At 36.4% G+C, this 14,194-nt stretch overlaps 2 protein-coding genes across 6 annotated transcripts in view; one reads left to right on the top strand and one right to left on the bottom strand.

Annotated features, from left to right (window-relative positions):
* The window catches only part of LOC137236626 (uncharacterized protein DDB_G0288805), a 95,155-nt gene that overhangs the window by 61,395 nt on the left and 19,566 nt on the right, over positions 1–14,194 (top strand). The window lies entirely within an intron of this gene.
* Positions 225–3,964, bottom strand: LOC137236635 (uncharacterized). 4 transcript variants are annotated; one of them, XM_067759487.1, is made up of 8 exons: positions 3,672–3,964; positions 3,219–3,346; positions 2,966–3,154; positions 2,444–2,606; positions 2,210–2,380; positions 1,780–2,145; positions 1,345–1,677; positions 225–1,278 (listed from the first exon to the last, which is right to left on the bottom strand). In XM_067759487.1, the coding sequence occupies exons 1-5, from the start codon at positions 3,706–3,708 to the stop codon at positions 2,304–2,306; spliced, it is 594 nt and encodes a 197-aa protein (XP_067615588.1). In that variant the 5' UTR covers positions 3,709–3,964; the 3' UTR covers positions 225–1,278; positions 1,345–1,677; positions 1,780–2,145; positions 2,210–2,303. The 4 variants fall into 4 exon arrangements, with proteins under 4 accessions (XP_067615588.1, XP_067615586.1, XP_067615589.1 ...); XM_067759485.1 differs by having other exon boundaries at positions 1,780–2,133; XM_067759488.1 differs by having other exon boundaries at positions 1,780–2,075.

The raw sequence follows: 14,194 nt of genomic DNA, 5'->3' as shown, positions 1-14,194 counted from the left end.
GTAGTGAACAAGAAAATGAAATTTCGGTTTTAAATGTTTATTAAAAAGGGATATATACAAAGTATTATGCTGTCTAATCAGAGAATCTAATCGTTCCAAATAAACTTCATCTATATCAGACATCATAAGAATATGCACAATTTGAATTAGAATCCATATTTCATCATTTTCAGAAACTAAGTCACCAATTATTAAAGGAAGATGGTGCAAGGGAAATGAGCTGACATACGAAAGTTAGAAGTTTTTAAATTAACTAAAGTTATAGGAGGACAAATATTCCCGATTTCTGTCTCGCCATACTGAAACATTTGCTTACGATAATTAAGGGTTTCAATGCTGAAATACTTTTTCGTTACAATAAAATTTAAATGAACTACAGAAATATCATATCTACAAACACCTTCAAATAGGTTCAAAGGTAGCTTGTGAGTAAGACAATATTTGGAGTTGCTATGCATTCAATATCAAAAAAATAATGTTGTATAAAGTTGTACAGGTTTTTCGCTTCCGTAGGATACTCAAAATTCAGGACATGAAATAACTTAAATATAGTATCAAGTGCTTTTAAAAATGTATGCACCTTACCTGTACCTACAAACACCTTCAAATAGGTTGAAAGGTAGCTTGTGAGTAAGACAATATTTGGAGTTGCTATGCATTCAGTATCAAAAAAATAATGTTGTATAAAGTTGTACAGGTTTTTCGCTTCCGCAGGATACTCAAAATTCAGGACATGAAATAACTTAAATATAGTATCAAGTGCTTTTAAAAATGTAGGCACCTTACCTGTACCTACAAACACCTTCAAATAGGTTCAAAGGTAGCTTGTGAGTAAGACAATATTTGGAGTTGCTATGCATTCAATATCAAAAAAATAATGTTGTATAAAGTTGTACAGGTTTTTCGCTTCCGCAGGATACTCAAAATTCAGGACATGAAATAACTTAAATATAGTATCAATTGCTTTTAAAAATGTAGGCACCTTATATAGAATACCATCGAAAAGAATATAAAAACTAGCCAAACTAACTATATCTGGTCCAATAACTAAAATTATAGGTTGCAGTGGAAGTTCTTTCCCCATAGCCTTCAACTTAAGTTCTTCATATAGTCTTTGGTAATCATTAATGCATTCACAGTGCAGTACTGTAACGTTTTGAACATCGCCTATAGACGGCTTCCATTTCAGACGTTTGCCGGCATTTGCTTGCTGGACAGAAATCATTGATGGCTTGAGCACAGCATGTAAAAGCAACGTAATTATAAAATCTTTTGAATCTGCGATAAAAAGTAAATTACATGAATACATATATACTTATTATTTATGCTAAAGTATTAAATTACCAATTTTAGCCAATAAATTTTTGGATGCTGAATCCTTTACCTTTTCCTTCATGTATGGAAGTATAGTCGTTGTAAAATTAGGCCACTCGGTGAACAAACTTTAGGATTTGCCCGGGTATTTAAATTCGAAATCAATTCCAATCTACGTACATATATAGTATGTATGCAGGAAAAAATTTTATGAATATACAATTTTTAGTTGGGCCAAACTCTTTTTTAAAATGTTTGCTGGGTAGGAGCTGCTTCGGCCGATATATTAGTAAAGAAAAACCAACAAGTTTTTACTTTTTCCCTCTATGCATTTCGGCGCTTTCGCGTCATCATCAGGAAGGTCTACATTTATTTTAAAAAACAGAAACATGAAAACACAAAATGAAATATAAGAATACAGCACAATCAATAGACATAAAAATTAACATTTGGAACTTTACTCACATTAATTTGAATAATTTTTTAAATTACATGTTTGATGACAGCTGTGTAAGCGCTGTTTGTGTTGTCCACGTCTTCTTTAAAATTCATTACGTTAGTGAGTTGCTGTTGAATTCGGAGACTTTCCAGTGTCATCCGTCTTTTTTCTCTTCTCTCAACATCCAAAATCCTAGCGTTCGCAAAATCAGCTGTGTGTTCGTTTTCGATCAGGTGTTGAGAAAGCGCTGTTGTTGTTTTGTTGTTTTTCAAGTCCATTTGATGTTCGTATAGTCTCGATACTAATGCCCTTTTTGTTGTGCCTATGTAACAATTATTGCAGTTATTGTTGTTGTTGTAATCTATCGGCCGAAGCAGCTCCTACCCAGCAAACTTTATGAATATGCTTTTTACTTACATATGATCATATTCAAAATTCAAGGTCAATTATTCTTACCAAGGAGTATCCAAGTGAATGTTTTAAAAGCGGCCATTCAATAAGCATATTTTTGCTTTTATTTTTGACATCTTCTATTCTTAAAGCAATCGTATCACCAGTTTTGTTCTACAACACTCCATGGTTCCACGTTATGTGAAAGCCATACTATTTTGCCCAAAGCATCTTCATCTACCAATATAATAAAAATAAATATAATAAAACACAAATTGTACATTTAAACAAAATTTATACCTTCGGTTTGAGTTTCTGTCTGCTCGGTTACTTTATAACTATTTATATCGATTTCCGCAGCTTTGACTTTTGTACCCCTTTTCATTTTACGGCGGACATTTGTTGCTTTGTCATATAATTTTCCAGTAGGATTTTTTCCACTGCGTTTGTTGCAGTAATATCTCTGTATATATGTAAGTACAATAATGAAGCAAATGTTTTATAAGGGAGGCCCGAATTCAGATGCCATTTTGGAATAATCATAGTATTAAATCTAAGGCTTTTTATCGTTGGTGAATTCACTTTACCATTACGCGCCCAATACATTAAATCAAACATGGCACAACATTTTATCTTTGATACTACTTATAACAAAACTGACAGCTGGATATCGGGATAATACATAGCCAATATTAAAAACGTTTGTTCTTAAAAATCTTACCAAATCTTCTATAGGAAATAATAATATAATTTGTTCTGAAAAAATATTATCATTGTCATAGGGATCGACCGCTCACAAAAATGTTGGACTATGATATTTACCAGGGCTTCGCGATGTTCGTCTAGCAACAAACAATGTTCCTTATATTGTTGCAAAATGCTTTGGCCCCATGGAGTTGCTTTTAGTACTTCACCTAGACTCTTTACAGGTGTACTTGCTGCGACAGGTTGAGATTTGTGGCTGCAGCTAAGCGAACTATTTGAAGATTCCAAAAAACAAATAATATTTTCCTGCAATAAAAAATGAAATGCAAAAAAATGTACCTTTGTACATTTAACTAAAACCAACGCTTACTTTATTTTCCTTCAAATTGGCTAGCCTTTGCTTAAATTTAGTTCTAGTCCCAAGCATTGAAACAGGGAAAAGTTCAGTGATATCGTCTTCTTTAATTAAAAACAGGCTCTCAGTGTCCATTCCACAGTCTGAAAATATAAAATCGCAATATGTATATTTATGAATATGCACTAAGGTGGGCCTTCTTTTGCAAATTTGTCCAACAAAGCAAGAATTTGCTGACCTTTAGCAATTTCTGGCAGGTTGTCGCATTGCCATATCTTGAAATATTTCCACAGATCACGTTTTCACTACCTAACATAAATTTCCGAAAAGTTCTTGATTTGTTCCTTAATACAAATTTGCCTCCATACAAATATGGTGCACCCCAATATGCACACTTATTAACAAACATACAATTGAAGATCGAATGAATAGGTTCCTGTTCATAAAAACTTAACTAAATTATCTTACCTATCATTCTTTTGTACACTTCTTCGCCAAAATCCATTTTTCCGCAAATGATGTCCTTTAGATTCGTGTTCTCGCACGTCGGAGCTGCTTCCGCAATTATCAAAACAAAATAGCTTTTATTAACAACTCATAATATTATATTGCAAGCGACGCTGACATTTCGAGAAAAATGACGGAATTTATAACGGGATAGTTGCCGTTGTTCTTTTTTCAACACTTTTCAGTGTTACTTCAACAGTAAAATATTGTTATTAGACTGCTTCATGTTACATGAAGTCTAAGCAGGGATGCATCTTAACGTTAAGCTAATCGTTTATCAAAAAATTTCCACCGTTTCCGTTGAAACACTTCGAAATATTATCGATAAAGAAATTATCAAGATAAATTGTATCTCGTTTTTAACCGAAACGAAAAGCTTTCGTTAACGTTAAAAACTTTAACAAAAACGTGATACTTTATGTTTGAATTGTGCTGGCAATGCTATAGCCATGGTGAAGCCGTAAGGTGGTAACATCGAGCGGACATATACACACCAACTCCATGTAATTTGTTTGTGTAATTCGTTGGTGGTAATGTCAAAAATACTCTGAGAAATGTTCGTACTGTCAAAATTCGTGAGCAAAGTTGCAATCAGCTTGGCTAATGCTTTCACGTTTAATGACTCCGCCATCAATCAGCTTTGCCAGCATAGTTTGAAATTAATAATCAACATAACCGATTTGATTTCGTTTTGATATGGCAGAAAACGAAGCAAAATCATTTCGTTAATTTGACGTTTTTAACGTTAATAAACGAAACGAAATGACTTTGTTTCGTTTATTAACGTTAATTATCGTAACGAAGTGATATCGGTTCGTTGGTTAAGCATGCCTGAGTCTAAGTCAACATTTTTAAATGTTACTTCAACAGTAAAATAATGTTATCAGACTACTTCATGTTACATGAAGTCAAAGAAGTTGTTGTTGTTGTTCTTTTTTCAACACTTTTCAGTGTTACTTCAACAGTAAGATATTGTTATTAGACTGCTTCATGTTACACGAAGTCGAAGAAGTAAATATCTTGTTTGCCAGATCGTGTTAATTTGAAAAATTTTTTAAAATTGTTGTTGCTTTGCATGTTAAAATCGATCGTGTGAAATTAACATGAATCGTGTTGCTAAAAAATTACGATTTTTTCCCTGGGTGTAAGTTCTGCAGCTAGTATAATTTTCTCCAGCATCAAATTAAAGAAATCGCACGATAGGGGGTCACCCTGTCTGAAACCTCGTTTATTTTCGAACAGCTCGGAGAGGTCCTTCCCAATTCTGACTGAGCTGATAGTGTTACTCAACGTCATTTTGCACAGCCGTATAAGTTTTGCAGGGAAACCAAATTCAGACATAGCGGCATATATAGGCAGCTCCTTTTCGTGCTGTTGAAGGCGTCTTTAAAAACGTCGAAAAGGTGGTGTGTGCTGATTCTTTTTTCGCGGGTTTTTTCCAAGATTTGGTGCTTGAAAATCTGGTCGATGGTAGATTTACCAGGTCTGAAGCCGTCCTGATAAGGTCCAAGCAGCCGATTCACGGTGGGCTTCAATATTTTGCACAATACACTTGATAGGACCTTATATGCGATATTAAGAAGGCTGATTCCGCGATAATTGGTGCAGTTTGGAGCCCACTTCTTTTGGACTAGGCAAAGCACACTTAGATTCCAATCGTCGGGCATGCACTCTTCCGCCCATATTTTGCGAAGAAGCTGGTGCATTCGCCTTACCAACACCTCGCCGCCGTATTTAAATATCTCCGCAAGCAATCCATCAGCGCCCGCGGACTTGTTGTTTTTCAATCTGGTTTTTATTGCTATTCTGACTTCGTCATAATCAATTGGGGAACATTTATTCCATCATCATCGATTGCAGGATCGGGTTCGTTATCTCTCTGCGGTAAATCGTTGTCTCCATTTAGGAGAGCAGAGAAGTGTTCCCTCCATAATCTAAGTACTCTCTGGATATCAGTTACAAGGTCGCCGTTTTCGTTCTTACAGGAGTTTGCCCCGGTCTTAAAACCTTCCGTCTGTCGCCGAATTTTTTGGTAAAATTTTCGGGTGTTATTCCTGGTGGCTAGCAGCTCAAGCTCCTCGCACTCACGCCTTTCTGCCTCTGCTTTTTCGCTTCCATTTTTAACTCGCGGTAGCGTTCACACACTCCTCTTGTTGCGCTCGCTTTTAACGTAGCCCTGTAGGCAGCGTCTTTTCTTTCGGTTGCAACGCGGAATTCTCCATCGTACCATTTGTTTTTCCGTGGTCGCCGTTAACCAATTTTTTCCTCGGCGGCAGTACGAAGTACTTTGGAGATATGCTCCCACTGCTCCTGTATTCCTTCAGGCTGAGTTGTGCTCTCAGAGAGCAGGTGTGAGAGTCGAGTTGCGAATTCATTGGCAGTCGTTGGGATTGCAGTGTTTCGACGTCTAGCTTTACTTGTGTTTTTTGTTCCTTGGTTTTAGCCGCGCAGAGACTGGTGCGTATTTTGGGTGTGACGAGATAATGGTCCGAGTCGATATTCGGTCCTCGGATCGTGCGCACATCTAAAACACTGAAATTCCGTCCGTCTATTACAACGTGGTCGATCTGATTTCGAGTATTTTGATCGGGGGACAGACATGTAGCTTGATATATCTTTTTATGCATGAACCTCGTGCTGGATGTGACCATGTTTCGAGCACCCGCAAAGTCAGTCAGCCTAAGTCCATTAGGAGAAGTTTCATTGTGTAGGCTGAACTTTCCAAAAACACTTTCTTTGCCCACCCTGGCGTTAAAGTCGCTAAGCACTACTTTTATATCATGGCGGTAGCAGCTTTCGTATGTGCGTTCTAATCGTTCATATAAAGCATCTTTCATCTCATCGTTTTTCTCCTCTGTCGGTGCATGGGCGCAGATGAATGATATATTAAAAAAATTTGATTTTATTCGGATAGCGGCGAGACGTTCGTCAACAGTCGTGAACGACAAAGTCTCTATCACACTATGAATCCGACGCCGAAACTGCTATTATTTGTATGGCCACTCCAATAGATGTCACAATTTTTAATCTCTTTCTTCCTTGCTTCGTCCAACGCATTTCTTGAATGGCGGTGATGTCACATTTTGCTTTGACGAGGATATCAATCAGCCGGGCATCTGCACCAATCCCATTCAGGGATCGGACGTTTAAGGTGCCTGCTCTCAAATCGTTGTCCTTCAAACGCTTGCTATGGTCGTCATCAGGGTTATCTTTTTATTCGAGACTGGTTTTTTCCTTTCATTGGAGTGTGGTTTGACGTAGCGGGTCCCATGCCCAGCGCACAACTCGCTCAGCGGGGATGAATATATAATTTGCCCATTTATATAGCGAGTCGCTTGATCCAAGACAGACCACCCGCAGCAGCCGCACCTCGTGGTGGACAGACGCTGCTGATAAAAGATCACCCCAGCTATCCACTTTTCTTAAGCACATGAGATCAAATTTTGAAATGGCGAACTTTCTGTCTCTGCTCGAAACCTCGTACATTCCGACAGCATAATAAATGTTTAAAAAAATGTTGTGAATAATAACTTCAAAGTGGAATGGAAAATGTGCTTTCTGAACCCAATCGACTTCGGCAGTCTCTCAATCATTCGATTAAGATATTGTGTTGCTCGGAATCCCGTTCATTCCGACAAAATACTTAACATTGATATATAATTTATTTGCTGTAGCCGGCATGTTAGTAATATAAAATTATAATAACGATAGGGTAAATTTGAAAATGATTCTTTCCAACCTTCCAATGAGCTTCACTTTGGTGTTCGAAGTCACGTACATTCCGACATTATCAAAATTTAATTACAAATTCATATGAACTCAGTAATATGTTGAAACATAATTTGAACTACAATTTAAATTGTCTAAATTGGTTGCTTTTACATATCTACACGAATAACTGCATTTTGTCCATTCTGACTTGTACAGCAAGTCTGTAGGATTTTATTTATCTGTTGATAAAATAAATAAATACTAAGTATATCTCCAGCGTCATTCTCAAATGATTCTCCAAACTAATTGAAATTTATAGTTCTCAAATCTACATATTGTAACGAATTTAGTGAAATTCCGCTTATTCCAAATCTTCTGCTAACGTTCGAATCGCTAAACTGTTGAATGAATAACTCCAATATTCAAAAATGCAAAAATTGTCTTTATTAGACTACTTTGAAAGTACTTCACAATAACACTTAACTTCAGAATCAATATCGTGCTTAAATCAAACTGATTCCTGACTACTCAGCTTGTGCTGATTTTATACTCTCTGCCCAAATGTCTAGACGTTTCTTCTTCTAGAATTCTCTACTTGGTTACCAGCTATATGCGTGTGTATAGCCATATGCGTGTGCATATGTGAGTACTACTTCGACTGATGACTACATCTGTGTGTGAGTTATCTCTTCGTTGCCTTGTAAGTATGTGGGTAAATGATGATTAATGTGTTTATGTAGCTTGCTTTAATGTTTTTGTTGTTGTGCATTTACTTAGTAATATTCGTCACAATATATGCAGCAAATTTCTCCTGTTGATATCCCATCATATCGAATTGAGGTGAAGTCGAAAATAAAAATATTCCCCAAGTGGTTGGAAGAGTTAATGAAGCGTTATAAATTAAAAATAATGTATACATGTCTTATTTTATTTTCATGTGAGTAATACAGTATTGGAATATTACATTTAAGTCCAATTACAGAATCGCAATTGATTACAAGTTGAGGACTATCTATTTCTCAGCTTGAGAAACAGCACTCTTTGTCTTATATAATAAATAACATGCCTTTTTGGTTAAGAAGCCATTCTTGAGAATCAGCGCTTGAGTGTTGGGAAGTTAGTTGCTAGTTATCAACTAGAGCTCTAATGTGACTCAGGCCCAAAACTTTATTGGGATTATAGTTATCCTCTACGCTGAAGTTAGAGCGCCAGCTGACTGTCCACGCATTTTTGCAATGCAGATAACTTTTTGCATAAGTACGAATGGCCACCTAGAAGGTGTCGAAGCTTAGCAACTACCAACTACTATTTGTAAATATATTACAAATTTGTTGCTCTTTTCAAAAGCGTTTACGCTTGGTTAAGTTATCCGATGCAGGTACGGTTAATAAAAACCTACTACAAATAATAATACATGTAACACATTTAAGGAGTTAAAAAGAACTTCATTTTTGTACTCGAACTTTTTGGACACAGTGTAAATTAATGCTGCATGTATTTCATTTAAACCCCGTTTACATTAGGCGCTCTCAACAAACACAACTGTTGTTCAGTAGTTAGGTGATAACTTTCTGAAAGTACCGTTGAGTATTTTTGGTGTACTCAAGGGTTGGTATTTGATGTTGTTGTTGTGTTAACAGTGCTTCGACCCATTCAAAATCCTCTAACGGGAGTCCAAGGAAACTGGCTGTTTCAACAGGGGCGGACCGGGGAGATGGGTGTTAGAGGCGTAGGTTCCACATTACAATTGAAAATATGGTTGGTGTCATGTGGGGAAACATCACATGCAGGACATACATTACGTATGTCGGGGTTGATTCTGGACAAGTAAGAGTTTAACCTGTTACAGTATCCAGAACGAAGTGACTCGTGTTTCCCTTGGTAGTGTGCTTTCTTCTTCTGCAAGGGTGGGATATTGCATATTAATAACGGAGTTCACCGGGCGCGTCCTGACAAAGGCGTTTACCGATTCTGTGTGGATTTGGCTAAGTGCCTGTTTATGCTTGCCTGGATCAAACGGCAGTGTTGGCAGGTGCCGGATCTCGTCATACTGCTTTAGGAGATGGTCCCTTAATTCCCGTGGAGGAGGTGCTAAGATGGTGTTCGGGAGTCATAAGGAGATATCCGGTGGCAGTTCTGATTGCAGCATTTTGACAGGCCTGTAGCCTTTTCCAGTGTGTATTTTTAAGACCAGGCGACTAGACTGGTGACGCGTAGCTTATTTGCTTTGTACGTGGTTAGCAACGTTTCTTTATCTTTTCCCCATGTGCTGCCGGCAAGCGACTTGAGGATTTTCTTGCGACTTTGTACTTTAGAAACAATCTCGGTGGCATGAGCCTTGAAGGTTAAAGTATTATCGAACGTTACCCCTAAGATCTTTGGGTGACTGACAGTCGGTAGTGTGACATCATCGGCGCGTACGTCCAATATTTGCGACATATGTTCCTTCCACGTCGGAAACAGGGTGGCTGTGGATTTTGTCGGTGATAATGCCAAGTTGCACGAGGTGAAGAAACAGGAAAGATCGGGGAGATAGCTGTTTATTTTAGAAACTAATTCATCAACTGAAGGGCCAGCTCCTGTATCCATAATCGTGCAGTCGTCAGCATAGGAAATGATTGTGACTCCTTCTGGTGGAGAAGGGAGTTTTGATATGTAAAAATTAAACAGAAGCGGGGATAGGACACCACCTTGTGGAACCCCCTGTTTAATTTTTCTAGGTTTAGAAATTTCGTTCCTAAATGCGACCGATGCCTGCCGACCACTCACGTAATTAGCGGTCCATCTTTTTAGACAAGCAGGAAGGTGTGAGCCTTCTATGTCTTGGAGTAGCGTGCCGTGGTTGACTGTGTCAAAAGCTTTTGACAAGTCAAGTGCCACGAGCACCGTCTATGACGGGGTTTTTGCTGATTTAATCCGTAATTAATCTGAGTGTTAATGGCATTGAGCGCGGTGGTGGTGCTGTATATTTTACGGAAGCCATGTTGGTGCGTGGCTAGGCGTAGATTTGCCGTCAAATGAGGGAGCAAAACTGTTTCCAACGTCTTAGCTACTGGCGAAAGGAGTGATATCGGTCGATAAGACTCGCCTTCGTTGGCAGGTTTGCCAGGCTTTAGAAGCGGGATCATCCTTGCCATTTTCCATTTTTCGGGAATGACAAAGGATTCCAGTGACAGGTTGAAAACATGTGTTAGGTATTTTATTCCCTCATCGCCATAAGCATTGGCATGGCTATTCCGTCGGGCCTATCGACGTGGGGCCTGGCCTTACGGATGACTGCTTCAACCTCTGTGGGTTTGATGGTGATGGGGGACGTCGTGTATATGTTTATGAGCTCGTCTGTTAGCACGACGTCTGGCTTTGTCTACAGAAGAATGCATTATAAATTGTCGGCAAAAGCCGCTCGCGCATTTCTTCAAATCAGATAAAGTTTTATCACCGAAAGCTATAGATACTTTATCATTGAACGTTTTTTGTCAGTGTTGTCAAACTCTGGAACTCTTTACCAAACAAAATTAAGTCGATAACAAATCCCAGGCGCTTTAAATTGGAAGTGTTTAAGTTTTTAAATATCTAAATATTTCTTCCTATTTTCTTTTACTTTTTCATTCTTATGACCTTAATTTCTGTTTTTCATATTTTAAGGAATAAATCTTTCTAAACCTAAAATATTTGTTATAAGTTGTTAATTATGATTTAAATTAGTGCAATTTTTTATGATATGCATATACAGTAATTATTATTGTTATTAGATATTATTATTATTAATTATATATGAGACTATTGTAAATTAATTAATGATGATGGGCTTAAAAGACATTAGTCTTACGCTCAACCAACGAGTCTTATAAATAAATTGAATTAAATTGAATTAGTGAAGTACGCGATAATTTTAATTGTGAAGTATTAAATAAAGACCATTTTGCCATACTGAATATTGGAGTTATTTATTCGACATTTCAGCGATTCGAACATTAACAAAAGGTGCATAATAAGCAGATACTTCACAGAAGTCGTTACAGTATCAACAAAAATTGTGCCTTTTGATCGATTTTCCAATCAACTTTCGAAAATCGAATGGTGTAAACGGGTTTACAATAACTGCATGCATGTTTTTATTTGCTTTTGTTAGTCTATTCAATTCAGGCGACTTTTCCTTGGAAAAATTTGTGTTTTGTGTAATTATAGTGAAATTTCATTATCTCAAATAATTTTCGAAAAATTCGACGAACGTGAATCAATTTTTTGTAATAAATTTTTGTCGTGCAAATAAAATTGATTTTAAAATTGAACAATGGCCATATCCATTACATTTCAGGTGCAGGGGTAAACATTTATTACAATAAATTGCTTCACCGTTTACATAATTATGTAAATTTTTAAAAAAGGAAATAAATAAAAAAATAAAAATCCGTACACACAGTCCCTTTCGTATAAACATTTATCAAAATAACATTATTCACAAAACTCGTCGGAATTAGAGAAAATGGTTTTTATCAATGTCAAAGTTTGAGCAAACTTAGCGGTGCACAAAACAAAAAATTGAAGTGATTCAAAAGTCGCCGGGCCAGGAACTTTGTTACATGCAAATATTGCACACCCGTTTAAACCATTCAAGTTTTAAAATCAAGAAGAAATTGATTGCGAAATCGATCAATGCAAATAACATTAAGATTCAGTATGCACTTGAGGGTGTCGCATCGTTTTCCCATCGGAACTTTGAAATTTAATGTAAGGAAACTTAAGGCTGATTCATAGTTCTTGTTCGGACACATTTTTGTTTACATTTCAATAGCAAGGTTGAGCCCTAGTCATCTTTAAACTCATACTGATAAACCGGGCCTTAGAGTTGATAAGCATTTCAAAACGAAACGATTCCAATCCGTTCCACTAATGTTTACGGTCGGAATTGAGAAAATTAAATTGAAAGTTAACAAAAAGGCAAAAAGAAATTACGCTTTTAGTAGAGCTAAATAAATAACGATATTATTTTCCGTACTGATGTGAGTATGGCAAACTTCACAAAAGCCTTCCTTTTTCAGCTTGTCAAGTATGAGAATCGAAATTAACGTTTCAGACGTCGCAAATAAACTGAAGGAACAATTTTACGAAGGTTCGAGAAACATCTAAGCCTCAATTTGGTTTCAGTATAAGACCTAACGATGTTGATATAAAAAAGTGTACGCTAAACTTCATAGTAGATGCAAATATTAAGGGCATCATTCTCTATTACGAAACGAAAGTTCGTTTCGCCACAGAGACGATTCGCTAGTGTATTTACACTGAAAGAAAAATGCTGGTAAAATCAACCGAAATACGGGTCAATTCAATCGAAATTTCTGTCAATTTTTATCCATCGCAACAAGATGTTAAATTAACTGCGCACAAATCGTTGATTCATAATTGACCGTTTTAGTAGCCAAATGAACAAAAAAGTTGTTGCGACAGCTTTGTACGAAAGTACCTATGTTGCCAATATACATACGTATGTAAATATGTGAATACATAAATACGCATGCTTGCTACATATACATACATATGTACGCACTTACTAACCGAACTTCAATTGTGCGTACATCAAATATGCTGGCACACATTAAACATTATACACTTTATTATTTTGTTTTATTAAACGCACTTTCACCAAATTTTATATTTTATAATTTATTTTATTTATAGTTTTGAACTTCGCTTTTCAAATAGAAATGAAAATAGTAGTCACAAAACTGATTCTCAATTTTTCAGTTGCAGCTCAATTTCTTCTCTTGCATGCAGTTGCCACACTTGATTGTTTCGAACAAAACTTGTAGTATAAATGTTTGACATAACATTTTAAATAGAGAATTTGTAAGTTATAGAAAAGTAAAGAATCAAATCGCAGGAAGGTAATTCACCACTGGAGTAACTTTACATGTAATTCGGCAAGTTTAATTTTCGTAACACTTTAAGTTGAAACGATTCCAAAACAACTCAAACTTTTATGTTGTCGGAAACATCAACATTAAAAAAATATTTTTTTATTATCTTATTAGATTCGTTCGCGTCAGTGAAAATTCGTAAAAACTTGAACAAAATGTTACTAACTTTGGAAAAATCCTGTTCGTTCAAACAAAACTTTTGCAACAAGAGGGCGCAATTTTGCATTTCGCTTGGAGGAGAAGTTGCAAAATTGTACCCGATAAATAGGTGTCCCGGTATCTCATAATTTTTGCACAGTACATTCAAAAAACTGATAACTGGAAAACTAGTTTTTTGTTGTTTTCCCATTTTGTGTGTTTTTTCCATTCTGGGGTTTTCTTATTTTGGTGTTTTTTTTTGTAACAAGTGGCACCATCGTCATAAGTACAAAGTAGAGAGCGCAGTGAGCGTAAAATTCTCTTTGAAATTTGCTCACGTATTGACTGTTTATCGCTGTTGAAATGACCAGTGAGATCAGTTGTGTTAACAGAAAAATCAGTTAGATTGATTAGGAATCTGTCAATTTTACAGAATTTTGTTAACTTAAGAGCGACAATTTCTCTGCTGTTGAAATGACTAAACTAATTTGTTCGCTTGACAAAGAACTCGGTCGAATTAACCATAATTCGAACAATTTCACCGAATCTCCGTTAAGTCAAGAACAACAGAACCGATTTATTGATTTTACTAGCACCATTTCTTTCAGTGTACACTTTGTAGTAGTGCTGTAAAAATCAAGTTAATTGTTACAAATTGCATGATGCGATTATTGTAATATATTACCCGTCCAGTTTAATAGACCACAAGAACATTTA

Source organism: Eurosta solidaginis, chromosome 1, assembly GCF_040869045.1.
Source record: "Eurosta solidaginis isolate ZX-2024a chromosome 1, ASM4086904v1, whole genome shotgun sequence".
NCBI lineage: Eukaryota > Metazoa > Arthropoda > Insecta > Diptera > Tephritidae > Eurosta > Eurosta solidaginis.
This window is presented reverse-complemented; position numbering and strand designations above follow the sequence as displayed.